Source organism: Mirounga angustirostris, unplaced genomic scaffold (genome assembly GCF_029215605.1).
Source record: "Mirounga angustirostris isolate CCGP_5_RB_7025 unplaced genomic scaffold, mMirAng1.0.hap1 SCAF_9, whole genome shotgun sequence".
Classification (NCBI taxonomy): Eukaryota; Metazoa; Chordata; class Mammalia; order Carnivora; family Phocidae; genus Mirounga; species Mirounga angustirostris.
This window is the reverse complement of record NW_026991717.1, coordinates 55,377,585-55,392,944: the sequence shown is the minus strand read 5'-3', so window position 1 is coordinate 55,392,944 and position 15,360 is coordinate 55,377,585. Positions and strand designations below refer to the sequence as shown.

The following is a 15,360-nucleotide window of genomic DNA, read 5'->3' as shown; positions in this document are numbered from 1 at the left end:
TCCCAGGGTCCTGGGATCGAGTCCCGCATCTGGCTCCCTGCTCCGAGGGAGGCCTGCTTCTCCCTCTCCCACTCCCCCTGCTTATGTTCCCTCTCTCTCTCTGTGTCTCTCTCTGTCAAATAAGTAAATAAAATCTTTGAAAAAAAAAAACAAACTCAGTTTTCTACAAAGCTACAGAGCACTCTCAAAAGCGTAACTCCAAACCTGACATAAAAGCATTTGATTTCACTCCCCAGTTTGTCTAGATAAATCACATCTTTAAGCATTCTACCTATAAAAACTAGGTAAATTCATTTATTGTTTCAAGATAAACAGTGATTAAGAGATGAATGGTCTAATTTATTCAATTTCAACATCTGTAAATGTCTTTCTTCAATTCCCAATATATTGTCTTAAAATTTATAGCAATCAGAATATTCAAATATTATATTACTAAACAGAAGAGGGCTGCTTATGACTTCTCTTTAAAAGCACCAGTTAAATTAACAAGTTGACTGAGTCCTCCACAGTGCATAAATGAACCCCATAAAATTATGCAATGAGGGAATTTTATTTTCTTAAATTTTTTAAAGATTGTATTTACTTATTTGTCAGAGAGTGAGCGAGCACAAGCAGGGGGAGCGGCAGGCAGAGGGAGAAGCAGGCTCCCTGCTGAGCAGAAGCCCTAATGCAGGACTTGATCCCAGGATCCTGGGATCATAACCTGAGCCAAAGGCAGACGCTTAACCAACTGAACCACCCAGGCGTCCCGCAATAAGTGAAAGATATTAAATACTCTGTAAGACATGGGAAAAAAATGAGATGCTCCTTGATCTACGGCTTAGTCTATGGCAAGTTGTTTTTACCCATTTTAGAAAAAATGAAATGTAGCTATAAAACATATCTGAGTATTACATTTACAATCAAAAACCTCCTGAAAGAAAATACATATGTGAAAAGTTAAATGAAAATATTATGGGGGCACATGGGTGGCTCAGTCAGTTAAAGGCCCCACTCTTGATCTGAGCTCAGGTCTTGATCTCAGGGTCATGAGTTCAAGCCCTGTGTTGGGCTCCACACTGGGCATGGAGCCCACTTTAAAAAAAAAAAAAAAATTATTATAAGAAAGGTCTGAAAGGAATGCTCCAATTGTTAATTGGGTTTTGAAGAAGTCAAATTTGGGAATGGAAATGGGGTATGTGAAGAGGGGAGGGGGATACTTCCTTGATCCCACATATATTTCTAATATTCACTGTATTATTTTTTTAAAAAGTTTTCTCAATCCATTGTTCTTTAAAAATGAAACAAGAAAAAATATTCTATTCCAATGAAAAGCATCTCAAAATTTATTTGATATTAATATTAATAACCAAGACCTTGATTTATTGGTCACCTGCTCATGCTGAGTAATTGAAAAACCATTCTGAGAATTAGCCATACCAGAGTTAACCCAAAGATATAAAGAATAAGAAACACAAAAGAACCACTAAAAGTTAAACACGTCAACATATTACTATACTACATGTATGCCTCAAGTGAAAGGTAGCAAAGTGATTTGAGAAAGACACAAAATTCACTAAGTAAAAAACATATATGAGGTTTTTTAAAAGTAGTCCAACCTGCTTTGTCTATAATTATGCATCACTCCTTTAAGGAAAAAGACTACTCCCACATACTACACAGAGAAAAATAACAAAATAAATCTCTCATACTTACATCAAGTAAGGACTCCCGTACAGAAAGAATATTTTCTTCTAAACCTTCAGTGAGATTCAAGTACATAGCCTTATAATTAAGGGGAACCTTGACAGGGACATCTGAAAGGTACATTTTTTCCTCTCACCTAGAAAAAGCTAAGCAGTTCTTGCAGCTTTCTCTGTGACACCACAAAATTAACAAAATTGGCATCCACAGAGGAAAATTAATTTGAGCATAAGCAATAAGTTCATCAAAATGCTTCCAGATCCACAGGTGAACTTATCAACCGGCAAAATCATCCCTATAGTATTTAGTTTCTTATAAAATATTTTACATATATGCTAACAATTCAAAAGCATTTCATTCACCTTCAAAAAATTTCTCCATGAAGTGCTTTGGCATAGCTGGGCCATATTCCTTGGCTCCCATAACTCTCAGGACAGAGGGAAGCTAAATGAAGTGAGTCCTCCTAATAAGGCCATTCAGGAATAAAATCCCACCCCCAAGGCTTCCAGTCCCAGGATCAAAGTGTGCCCTTTTCATATACACTGTCAAATAGTTTTTGCTTTCGGTCATTGAACCTTGTGCCATAAAACACAGAATTATCAGATCAATTTAGCATGTTACCAAGTAGAGATTTTTATAAACTATAAATTTTCCCCGTTAAAGGTCCACCTAGCTACCAAACAGATTCAAGGGCAAAGAGAACAATTTTTATAAATGACGACATTTAATTCCACTCATTACTTTCCCAAATTCATCAGACTGCTTTTTGGTCGCAAATGCAATCTTTTCAGTGGGATGTTATTGTGTGTCAACTGAGTTTAATAATTAAACAGACACCCCCCCTTAGAAAAAAGATCATTTGCCATTGGTAAGGCTTCTACTGAAATGCAATCTAAACCATTCCATAAACTCCTCTACCTTTACTCAAAGAACTTCAGCAGCAAAACACTTTGCAATAACCCATGCAGAACATCCAAAATGCCTATGTTTAGGGGGAATGTAAAACAGAGAACAGTGTGTAAACCTTTTGCTAGGGTTTTTTTTTTTTTAATTTTTTTAATTAACATATATTTGTTTCAGGGGTACAGATCTGTGATTCATCAGTCTTACACAACTCACAGCCCTCACCATTGTACATACCCTTCCCAATGTCCATCACCCAGCCAACCCATCCCTCCCACCCCCCACCACTCCAGCAACCCTCAGTTTGTTTTCTGAGATTAAGAGTCTCTTATGGTTTGTCTCCCTCTCTGGTTTCGCCTTGTTTCATTTTTCCCTCCCTTCCCCTATGATCCTCCGCCTTCTTTCTCAAAATCCTCATATCAGTGAGATATGATACTTGTCTTTCTCTGATTGACTTATTTCACTTAACATAATACCCTCCAGTTCCATCCACGTCGTTGCAAATGGCAAGATTTCATTTTTTTTTTGATGGCTGCATAATATTCCATTGTATATATGCACCACATCTTCTTTATCCATTCATCTGTTGATGGACATCTTGGCTCTTTCCATAGTTTGGCTATTGTGGACACTGCTGCTATAAACATTGGGGTGCATATGCCCCTTTGGATCACTACATTTGCATCTTTGGGGTAAATACCCAGCAATGCAATTGCTGGGTCGTAGGGTAGCTCTATTTTCAACTTTCTGAGGAACCTCCATACTGTTTTCCAGAGCGGCTGCACCAGCTTGCATTCCCACCAACAGTGTAGGAGGGTTCCCTGTTAGGGTTTTCAACTTAAATTAACTAAACAGACTGTCTTCGAAGACTATAATTTTCAATACTCATGAAAGCAAGAGTTCTCAGATTACAAACCATACATCTCCCCGGAGAAAAGCAGCAAATGGAGTAGCCAACATTCATATGGCTCTTAAACAGGTTACCTCATAAGTACACTGAAAAGATTCTGATATTTTAAAATGTAAATTATTAAACAGTGCTTTCATGGGTATACACTAAACAGAATCTTCATTCTAACCTAAGAGCCAAGTTAAAAACCTCCTTGAAAAGGCTCAGTATGGGAACGATAAAGGGCCAAGTAACTTGGCAGGCAGAGTTTTAGTTCATGAATTATATTACATGAAGATTTTTTTTTTTAAGTCCATTCCATTAGTTAAACTAAATTTTAGGTTAGTGGGGAAGACTGTGTCTAGATTGCCACATACCTGAAAAAGAAATACGGCAGCATCTGTTAGACAACTATCGGCTGCCCCACAAATGACACAGAACTTTAGGCCTGGAAGGAACACTGGAGCTCCTCCAAGGCAAATTTCTCCTTCTAAAAAGGAGCAAACCAAGGCCCAGAGAAGGTGAGTGGCATGCCCAGGAAAGAGAGTTACAGCTCCAGAGCCAGCAGCAGAACCTGAATCTCTCCATTCTCACTCTAGTTTTCTTCTACATGACATTTCGTTAGTCACTGGAAGACATTTATTTCTACCTCTTTGTGTACAACCAAGCTACAGTCAGCCAGAGTAATGTTTTTGTTCCCATCGTGACAGCCCCTGAAAAACACCTGTATGTTATGAGAAATATTCAAAGGTACAATCCAGATAAAGTATAAGAAATTGCTAAAGAAAAACATCAAGCATATGAATACTTAAACCATTTGTTTCTTTTTCTCCGGTGATGACAAGAAAGTGCCACTATATTATAAATAATATAAAATGTAAACAAATACTAGCTTCATAACTCCCTCTAGTGGGGACAAAATGTCAAAATCTTTCTATAATTACATCAAACAAAGGCAATTAAAAAGTAGAAGAAAGGCTGTGCAATGGAAACCCTACCTCTTTAAAATACAGGATTTCAAGCTCAAATGAGCTTTACTATTCTATTAGAGAAGCACCGATATAAAATCCAAACGGACTCAAATCAGCATGGCCAGGTGTGAGCTTCTCTCTGCCATCTGCTACTTAAACCACCTACCTTTCTCCTCAAGATCATTTTCCAGGCTTCAAATCGATCATTACTAAGTGAACCCTCATCAGCAAGTGTTATCTTGACAGCACAGATTACTAGTACTTCTGCTCCAAAATGCATACGTACATACATAGAAGCAGGCCATAATCACAGAACTGTTTCTGGGGACACTGCAGAAAAGTACATGTATATTCCAGCAAACTGGAAGATGCCAAATGACAGTCTACCTTAAGCTGTGTGTTCACCAATAACTTTGGAGCTTGTAACCACTCCTATCACAACAGTAACAACAACTATATGTCTGTAATATCACATAATGAAATCACAAAGCACACTGACTTAAGTGAAAGGTATTTTGAAAAATCACATTGTTACGTTATGAATGAGTTAATAAAAGAACTTTGAAATTCCTCTTCTCTGGGCCAGCTTTCCAAGTAAAAGTTTGCCTAGAATACTTTGGATGAGGTCTACTTAGCAGCAAAGACAACTACAGCCATAATTCTCAAATGGCACAGCAAGAAAGTAGTATGCCCCAGTAAGTGGTGAGAAAGAGGAGTGAGAGGAGTACTAACTGAAGTGACAGCATATTTCCATGGTATCATCACCCTCACTCATCTGCACCCTAATCTGCCCTGTTTACTGTGTAGAAGATGGAGTGAGGCTGTGGGTTATACTTCTCTGCTATGCGTTGGCCCACAGTGCCCAAACTTTTACCATTATACCACTGAGAACTGAGGGAATTTAGAAATGATTATAGTGCCTGACTTTTCTGCAAAACTCTTGGAGATTTTTTCAAAATATGGGTCTAATCATGTGGTTTCAGATTCCACTGGAATAAATGTCCTCTGAATATTGAATCGCTTTACTAAATGAAGTGACTATTTCCTTTTCTGAAGATTAAATGCACTTTCTCCACTCAATCTTCAATGCAAACAATGGAGGAAACAGAAATGGAAAAGGCAAGATCATAATTATAGAGCTGCTATTGAGATGGCATAGAAGTTGGAACTTGACTGTGGCTTATTCACTGACTTAGGGGCAAATGTGGACAAAATCCCAACTGACCCCAAAGCACCAAAATTAAACTCAGCAACTGGACTTCATACCAGAAGGTCAAAATCAGGATTACTCTACCACTTACAGAGAGAGGATCTCACAAATCCTTAGCAGTGTAGACTATGAGTCAGATATGGCCTGCTTGGCCCTATAATACATCCTCAGGAATATAGACATTCCTCCTACATAAGTGAATTGAATACCAAGTGATTCACTAAGTAGAGAAAGCAATATGCATTAGCCCACTACTAACACTTACAATGCAGCTGTCAATCCCAAAACTACCAACCAGGGAGCAGGAAAAGACCACTCTTTTCTTTAACCACCCAAAGCTGTGAAATGATCTGCTATGGTAGGGTCAGACAGCCTGAGGAGGTTGAAATGGCCTATGGATATGCAAACTTAGGTTTGATTAGCTGATTTATCATTTTAACTTGCAGTGACAAAATATACATAAGTTGAATTTTATGAATAATCCTGAATTTTGTTGGTGAAAATCTGAAACCCTCTAGCCTCTGATCTCTTCTTCCCTTGAAGAAATTAAAAAAGAATAAAAAGGCAAAAACACTTTTTATTAACACAAAACATAATCATCATGTCAGAGTCACGTTGGCTATACATTCTTTTCTCCCACTCTGCTAGAAACACTCATTCTTAGGTATTTCACTTCTTAAGAGCTCCTTTTCCTCTGGAAATTCCTTATCCCAGCTTATAACCAATCAAGAAGTGATCCCTAGGGCTATTTTCTATATACCTAGAATTAACTGCCTCTTTAACTAATGTCCCCCTTAAAACTTTCACCACACAATATACCTCTAATTAGTTCCCTCTAATACCTTAACCATCTCTAATATCTTTTCCAATGAAAAATCGCCTGTCAGATTATTTTTTTCGCCTTTAAAGTCTACTATAATAATTACTTAAACTGAACCCCTCAGGAATCCCAGTAGCTAAATTCCAGCAAACTATCCAAAGCCATCAGGGTCATGAAGACCTCATGCTGTGAGTTCACAAAGTAACAGAAAATCCTCACACCAACAATTGCCGTGAAGGACCCCCGTTCAAAATCCGGAAACCCTGGTCAGGGTCACAGGCGCCAATGCCCTCAGCGACCTGGCAGAGAACTGACAAGAGCGAAGTGGCAAGTCCATGTGAATAAGCCCACGTCGGTGTGAGAGGACCGTGGCCAGCTGGGAAGGGACAGCCACTGCTCAGATCCAGCCTGCCTGCTGCCATGTGCACATGTGGCCAGGGCTTAGGACGTTTCAAGACAAGCCAGATGAAATTTTCCAATCTTTAAATACAGATTGAACTTTTAAAAACACTGCACAACCAAACAAGACAAAATGTCTATGGGCAAAAATCCACCGAGCTGCCAGTTTTCTAGCTCTACCCGAAACTCTACTTCCAGCTACATGGGCAACTGACCCTATTCCTTGCTTCTTGTTGATAATAAGAGTCCACAGTAATGATTAAAAAGGATTGTTTTATACATTAGAAAATGGATTGTATCAAGCACAGTCTCAGTACAAAAGAAGACTATCATCATAGGCAATCAAGAAATCTGACTCAAACTAAAAACAACTCTAATAAATTGACTTTCACCAAGTGCTACTACTACTATTGCCCCCATTTACTCAACATGACTCTGTGCCAGGAATCCTGTTAAACTCATCTATGTATCTAAAATATAATCTTCTCAGGGCGCCTGAGGGGCTCAGTCGTTAAGCGTCTGCCTTCGGCTCGGGTCGTGATCCCAGGGTCCTGGGATTGAGCCCTGCATCGGGCTCCCTGCTCCGCGGAGAGCCTGCTTCTCCCTCTCACACTGTCCCTGCTTGTGTTCCCTCTCTCATTGTCTGTCTCTGTCAAATAAGTAAAATCTTTAAAAAAAATAAATAAATAAAATATAATCTTCTCCTCTTATTCCTTTTCCCCTTGTCCATTCACCACACAGCAGATGGTAAGATCTTTAAAAACATGATCAGATACCACTTCCCTGCTTAAAATCCTCCGCTGACTTCCCATTGCTCCTGGAATAAAATACAAACATCTTACCATGACACAAAATGATTTGGCCCTAGCCCACCTCCTCATGCTGTCTCCACACTCACCCCTTGGTTACACAATCCCCATACCACAGCCTTCTGGCTGGTCTGCAGATATACAGGCTCTTCCCAACTTGTCTGTTTTATACTCGTTGCATGTCTTGTCTTCCTCAGGCTTCTGCCTGGCTGTTACTTCTCATGAGTCAAGTCTCAGTTCAGGCATTTCCTCCTCCAAAAGGCCTTCCCTTACCAGTGCCCTCCCAGCTGCTTTAATTTCACCTATTTTGTTTCCTTAGCACTTACCAGTGCTAATTTTTAACACCCACTTGAATTATTTTGTTCATCTGTTTACTTGCTTACTGCCTGCCTCCACAAGGATGTAAGCTACCTGAAGCAAAAAACGTTGCTGGACTTGTTCAAGGCAAAGTTCCAGGCAACTAGAAACTAGGCCTCTGCCTCCAAAGCCAACCACTACCTCCTAAAGGAAAAGATCTTAAAGAATCGAACCATTTACTGTGTTTTAGTCTTGTTTCAAAAAAGGAAGCATTCCACTCAACCACCTTTTAAAAGTTCAAATACTGATCAGGTTTTAGGAGGTGACAAAAAATTACAAATTCCTTCAAAATGACTCAAGATGGTATCTTTTTGATCAGGAAATAAAACTTTAAGATTGGGTTCAGAGTCTTTTCTCTGAGAAACTTACCTCTTTCTCCCTTTCATAGTCTTCTTTGTCATACTCTTCATCTTCATTCTGTGTCTGCAGTGCCACACTGCCAAAATCTAAGGACATGGTGTTCCTGCGGAAAGAGAAAGACGCTTGCTTTCTAAGGATCCCATAAAATGTCCCCAGACCAAACTACACAAGAGATGCCACACACACGCACACACACACAGAGACAACAGCAGTCAGGGAAAAGATATATGTAACTCATGCACAACAAATGGTTGGTATTCCAAACATAAAGACTATGCTTACAAATTAACTGGGATTCACAGAAAATAGCTGTATGACAGTAACTCATAGAAAAGGAAAATGCAGGGCACCTGGGTGGCTCAGCCGGTTAAGCGTCTGCCTTGGGTCCTCTGGGCTTCCTGCTCAGCAAGGAGCCTGCTTCTTCTCCCTCTCCCCCCCCCCCCCAACTCCCCGTGCTCTCTTGCTAGCTCTCTCTCTCTCAAATAAATAAATAAAAGAAATATGCAAAAAGCTAATAAATCTGTGACTAGACATTTCTCATGGTCTGGAACGTATAACTTAAAACAGCAAGATATTTTGCTCACCCACAAAAAAAATGATAAACTAGAAATATGCCAAAACAAAAATTTTAAGAATATGCTCAGAGTTACTAATTTGGTTTATGAGATATGGCAAAGGTAGTATCCTCCACAATTTGCTTCATCCTTTGAGTATCACAAATCCGAATGTCACGTTTTACAAAGAGAGCCACTAAATGCCGAGTTAATGATCGCCACCCAAAAACCTTTACGATCTGGTAAGCTCTGTGTAGCACACGACAAAAATATCAGTGTTAAGTATTCCGCTCCTTAGCTTGATAAAATCAGCCTCTCGCAAAAAGTACTCAGGAAAAACAGAAGTGAAGAGTGTGAAGCTGTACCACGTAGTTCCAATTCCAGAAGCATCAGCAGCAGCTCTCCGCAGAATGGTTACTGCTGTGGCAGAGGCGGCGGCAGCTGCAGCAGGAGGTGGGTTTTCAGGTACTTACAGTCAGAAGCCTGCTGAACACTTGAATTATACTTAGGAATCGATGCTACACCGGAGACTACCCAGAATTTCAAAGTTCCAAATAATCCCGACAAAAAAGTAGGCAGGCGTCATCAATTACCCAGCCTAATACTGCCTTCCATTCACTCTTCTCTTCTGCATGCCGGGGAAATGCACTTTGATGTGAGCCTGAGCCACAACTCATTCACTGCATTTTTCAGGCTCTAAAATGTCATTAAACGGGAAGTGAATTAAGAAGCATAGGCCCAGGGCGCCTGGGTGGCTCAGATGGTTAAGCGTCTGCCTTCAGCTCAGGTCATGATCCCAGGGTCCTGGGATCGAGTCCCGCATCTGGCTCTCTGCTCCTTGGGAGCCTGCTTCTCCCTCTGCCTCTCTCTCTCTCTCTCTCTCATGAATAAATAAAATCTTTAAAAAAAAAAATAAAAACAAACAAACAAAAAAAAAAGAAGCATAGGCCCAGGCATCCAAATACATCTTACCATAAAGAACTTAGCTCCCTCGTGTTAACAGTTGAGAACTAGGATGACAAACTTTTATGCAAGCCAATAGCTCTACAAGCAAAAGATATTCCACTTCATCAGACCTAATGCGCCTTTGGTTGTATGACACCATTCCATTTGTACCACTAAGAAAAAGATGTGGCCAATTAAATTATGACACATCACTAATTTTAAACTGCAGCCTTTGTAGATATTAAAATTTGAAAAGAAATGAGCACTTCAGAATAGATGAAATACGGTGTTACAGACTAGCACAAATATGAATTTTAATGCTGAAAATCCCCAAACATCAAGTTTTTGTTTGTTTTTCAAGGACTGAATTATGCTTCTTGTCCAAACTGTAATCTGCAGTCCACTTCTTTATCCTTCCCTCTCTGGTTCCTACACCCAGCCCATCCCTTTCAACTCATCGACTCAAACCCCTTTCATCAACATAAACTCTTCCAGCTTCTGTTTCTTAGACCAGACTAGCTCCTTTCTATTCTTGTGCCAGAGCTAAGAGGAGGAAGGGAAATGTGCACTTTTTCACTAAGAGGGAAAATACATAAGTTTAGGGAATCTAAACCTCATCTCCATCCAACAGCTACAAAAACCTTCTTGTACACCTGCATAAGTTAGAGACCTGACTGTAAAAAGCCTATAATATAGCTGAAATGGTAAGGGGAAAAACACTCACACAAGCTCATGTCTCTAGGGTTTTTTCATTACTGCAAGTGAACATCAAGTCTACAGAATTCAACAGATAATGAAAATACTAGCCCATTTAAATCCTGGCTCCTTAAAAGAAATTAGATTAAGTTGAACCTTAAGGACATCCCTGAATTCTCTGGGCAGAAATCATCTTTCCTGCTTCTGGTATTTACAGTATTCTCCACCTCTTCCTGTATTTCACAGTTAAAGCCAGAATATGATTTGGGTTAATTTCTCCTATATTAGGTAAAAGAAAGGAGAGGTTTTTTTTTTTTCAATCCTTCATTAGCATGCCATCAATTCCTGTTGAATATCGAAAAAGAACATCAAGATTTACAACAGCCTATTGTTAAATACAGCTATTTTAAATAAAGAGCTACTTTTTTCTCAGAGAATAGTGAATTCTGCAAGGTATTTTCATTTTTAAATGAAGAGAATGTAAAAGACCAAAGCGTAAGTCTTTTGAATGGCTTTTTAATCCAAACTATGTCATTAAAGAAATTTGCAAATATCTGAAAAGTCCAGAATCTCTTTAGACTGGGGAAGACAAGATACAAATAAGTTTTCCTTCTCAAAAGTGCAAACTACTGGAGACCTTAAGAAACTATTTTGGCAGAAAGAGAAATCTGGATAAACATACTGTGGATAAATAATTAGTATTTTAACTAAAATTTAAAATAAAAGCCAATGCTTTTCCTCAACTCATTGATCACTACTAATTACCACTGTTATCAGAGACTTTACTATAATATTCAGAATAAAAGAGATTGCTTTAGAAGAAAAAATAAAATAGAAAGACAGTAAGCCCAGTAGCCATAAAGGAAAAACTTGACAGAAACTTAACCTCAAAAAATAAAATCTTTATATGGCTAACAACATCATTAACAAGTCAAATATTACATATGAAAAAATACACTAACAAGGTCAAAAGATAAAATAATGTAACATAAGAAAAATATTTGCAAAACACATGACAAAGTCCCAATATACAACTTTCAAAATGAAATAAGAAAAAGACAACCCAATTTTAAATGGGCAACTGACATGACAATTCATTTAAAAAAAAGAAATGTTAAATGTTCAATTAACTTAAAAGATGTGTAAGTTCATGAAGAATTCACAGTGTCATTTAAACATTGAAATGATTTTCAACTACTAAATTAAAAAAAAAAAAGTTAATAACACCTAGTGGTGGCTATTTTGTAGGAAAGAGATATCCTCATGAATTGCTGGTGAAACATATGAACTGCAAAAACCATCCTGAAAACTACCATATGAATATATTGAAAAATAACACTTGTCCTAGTAAAAGTACCTTTAAATAAATTTGGTGATACTATACTAACAAGAGAAATAATGACATCTCTATTTACTGACTGATCACTAAACAATCAAGATGCAGAATAAGTGTAGTGTATGCTTTTTTTTTAAAGTTAGTACTTTCTTCCCAGCTAACTTTTTCTGAACCTATTAATAAGACTATGTTCTTTTTTTGTTGTTGTTTGTTTTTTAACACTCAGATCAGAAGAGCTCAGTCTCAATACTCATTTTGTTGTTACTGGTTATGTTTCTTTTGCCCTCCTTGCAATGAGAGGGAAAACCAATGAGTGTTTAGTTGGACAAAATATCAAAAACCAAAAGCACTGTTTTTGTCTCATCCAAAAACCTGTAAGCTCTCTGAAGGCAGAATTAAAATGCAGGTCCCCCACGTTTTGCACAAGGCAGGCACACAATAAGTATTTGTTGAATGAATATGATACATTCATGCCGCCCTCTAGGATTCATTATTTCAATAAAATTTTCCTCGGCATCTACTGTGTGCCAGTTTATATCCTAGATGTATCTAAGACATGATACCAGCCATGGGGAGCTTACAGTCCCTTAGAGAAACAATGATATAAATTAACAGTTACCATGATACATTGTAATAAGTTCTGTAACAGAGAAGGGTATAAAGCACAAATTAACTTTGACTAAGAAGACAGGGCAGCTGAGGGAAGTTTCACAGAAAAGACTTTCGGTTAGAAAGGACACAATACTGCTGGAAGTGGTTAAGAATAAGGGCACTCATCCAGACAACCTGGGCTCAATTCTAGCTCTTCTATCAGCTGTGCAAGCTTGAAGACACTGCTTCCATTTTCTCATTAATAAAATGGGGGTAAAAATAGTACCTACCTCAAAGATTGGTTATGAAGATTCACAAGATAATGAACATAAAGTGCTTAGCACTATGTACCCATCGATACATTTTAGTTTTGTTACCTATGAATAGGAGTCTGCAGCTACAAAAGAGGCAAACAAAGAGCATTCAGGACATCTAAGAAAGGTGAATATGCTGTCTGTGGGAAACCTTACTTCAACTAACACAACCTCTTCTGGGATGAAAATGCTACCTCCTTCAAGATGCCCTCCCAATCCTGTTGCCCTAGGCAGGAGGGGAGGATTTTGCACTTCCAGACTATGTTTCTTATACTTTTCTTACAGCTTCAATTTCAGGCTCTCACTCAGTTGAATACATTTACGTATGTAGGAAGCACATATAAATTGCCACGCATTGTGAAGGATATGGTGAAATTCAGCTTAAATCAGACTCAAGTTCATGACCGTAAGATAAAAAAGGTTAAATGCCACAAAGGGGTTAGTCTATAAATGCCCTAGGAAATTCTACTTACTTGGTTACATGCTAGCTTCCCTTCTAGAATGAAAATAGCCAGAACACACTAGCCTGTTTTAGACTTGCGATACCAGGCTTAAGAGGCCTGGTCATTTATCCAACAATTATTTACCATGCACTCAAGATTACAGAGCTTAACAGGACTTGGTAGAGAAAAAGAGTATAGACATTTAAACAAATGATGACGACAATCTGTGATCAGTGCTAATGACAGCAGCTTGGACAAATCGATTCAAGGTGCCTGAAGAATGCAGCAAGTAGGCACCCACAGGCTGAACTACAGAATCAATCAGCGGCCTTACCAAGGAACTCCGTTTGGCGTCAACTACAGCACAACAAACAGGTACCGCGAAAGCGAAGCTGTAGTGCCTGCACCGGACGCCCTGGGGCTGCTGGCTTTGGCTGGCTTTGGCTGCCAGCGTCACATGCACTCGGTCAACACACGTGTACAGAGCACCCACTGTGAGCCAGGCGCGGCGCCAGGGCGACCACAGCGGGGGTCCCCAGGATAGGGTCTCAGGGTTTCCCCCGCAGCCTGCAGGGGGCGAGGAGGGCTTCCCACGCGTCACTAGCAAGGAGAAACTCGGGGTCTCGCTGACACTTCAAAGTCAAAGCCTGAGTCCCGCAACCCGCGGACAGTCCACCACCACGGGATCTGAGGAGGGGGCGGGTCAGCCCTTGGGAAGCCACAGCCAGAATCCGAGGACCCCGCACCTCCTCCAACCCCAGCTCCAAGCCCAGCCGCGAAGCGAAACTCACCGGAGACCACGGATGCTGCCACCACGGGGAAACCCTAGTCCCCGCCAAAGGCGGACTTCTAACAAACCCCCTTACCAAGGACTCTAATCCGCTAGCTCCTTCCTCGTCACAACCGAACCCAGAAGCGCTGAGGCCATTGACGAGCAGCCGCCTCCTTCAATCGCCGGCTAGAAGCTGGCTTGGGGGCGGGGCCATGCCGGCTCGAGGCGGGTCGTGGAGACGGAAGTCTCCGCCTTTCTCAAGCTTGGTTGAGAATTCCGCCTGCAGTTGCGAATGTATGGCTGTTTGAAAGCGGGCGCCAGAGGTGGCGGGAATGTCCTCCTGTGCGCCCATTGGTGGATTAGTGAGCCAATTACGAAAGGGTCTACTCTAGACGGGGCGGGTTTACGGTTGCTTAGAGATGCCAAGCGCCGGGGTTTAGGCCTCTGGTGGGGATGAACCAGTCTTGCCCCTTCCTGTACCTCCTGCACCCCTATGCCCCCCTCGCCCCGCGCTTTCCATTCTTAAACCTCAATTCTCGGTTGCAGCTCCCAGAATCCCCCACTTTCCCCACCGAACCCTTACCTTAAAGGGTTTTGCCCCTGCCCTTCTGATTCTCTAAGGTGCCTGCTTCCCCATCACCTAAACAGGCTTAGATGTAGTTTTGCTTGTTTCTTTCTTACTGGGTCCTGCCTTGTTTGAATTTGTGTTTCTTTCATTACCGATGAGATGGCACATTTTCCCACATGTTTATTCACTATTTGAATTTCCCCAAGTGTGAATGTTCTTGCCACTTTAGGTATCTGTTAACCCGTCCTTTAAGACAGCGCTGCCCAGTGTGCACTACATCAAGGAGTTGGTAGCACTAGGTTCACGTATCTTCTTAACTCTTTCCCATGCGTATGAGAAAACTCTTTCCAATACAGTATGGAGTAAAATGGTTAAGGCACTTCATAATCCAGCTAGTTTTCTTTTGCCACCTCACCATCCCACCCCTGTGATGCCTACACTAACCCCCCGTTACCCCATCAACTAGCATAAGGTTATGCCACATAATAAGTACTCACTCAATCCATAGCAATAAGTGACTGAAATTACTGGCTGAGCTGTCAACTGTTCTCAGGGTGTTTTTGTTTTGCTCAAGCTCTTTCTTTCACCTGTATTGCCCTATCTTTCTATCCACTCAGTCTTCAAGATAGAAGAGCACCTCCCCTGAAACCTTTCATGACACACTACCCCCCCCCACACAGAAATGATCCTTCCTACATCTGTACACAATATACATAACTTATTATGTTTCTTATTATCTT

At 40.2% G+C, this 15,360-nt stretch overlaps 1 protein-coding gene across 9 annotated transcripts in view; it reads right to left on the bottom strand.

Moving 5' to 3' along the window:
* CEP152 (centrosomal protein 152) overlaps window positions 1-14,236 on the bottom strand; it is an 87,821-nt gene extending 73,585 nt beyond the window's left edge. For 7 of the 9 annotated variants that reach the window (XM_064570505.1, XM_064570507.1, XM_064570509.1 and 4 more), the window contains exons 1-2: window positions 14,072-14,208; window positions 8,411-8,504 (exon numbers count right to left, since the gene is read on the bottom strand). In XM_064570505.1, the coding sequence (XP_064426575.1) occupies window positions 8,411-8,497 (87 nt within the window). In that variant the 5' untranslated portion in view covers window positions 8,498-8,504; window positions 14,072-14,208. Of the gene's footprint in view, window positions 1-8,410; window positions 8,505-13,614; window positions 14,025-14,071 lie in introns of those variants that run through there. The other 2 variants (XM_064570506.1, XM_054513555.2) reach the window with 2 other exon arrangements.
* Window positions 14,237-15,360: the final 1,124 nt, after the last annotated feature.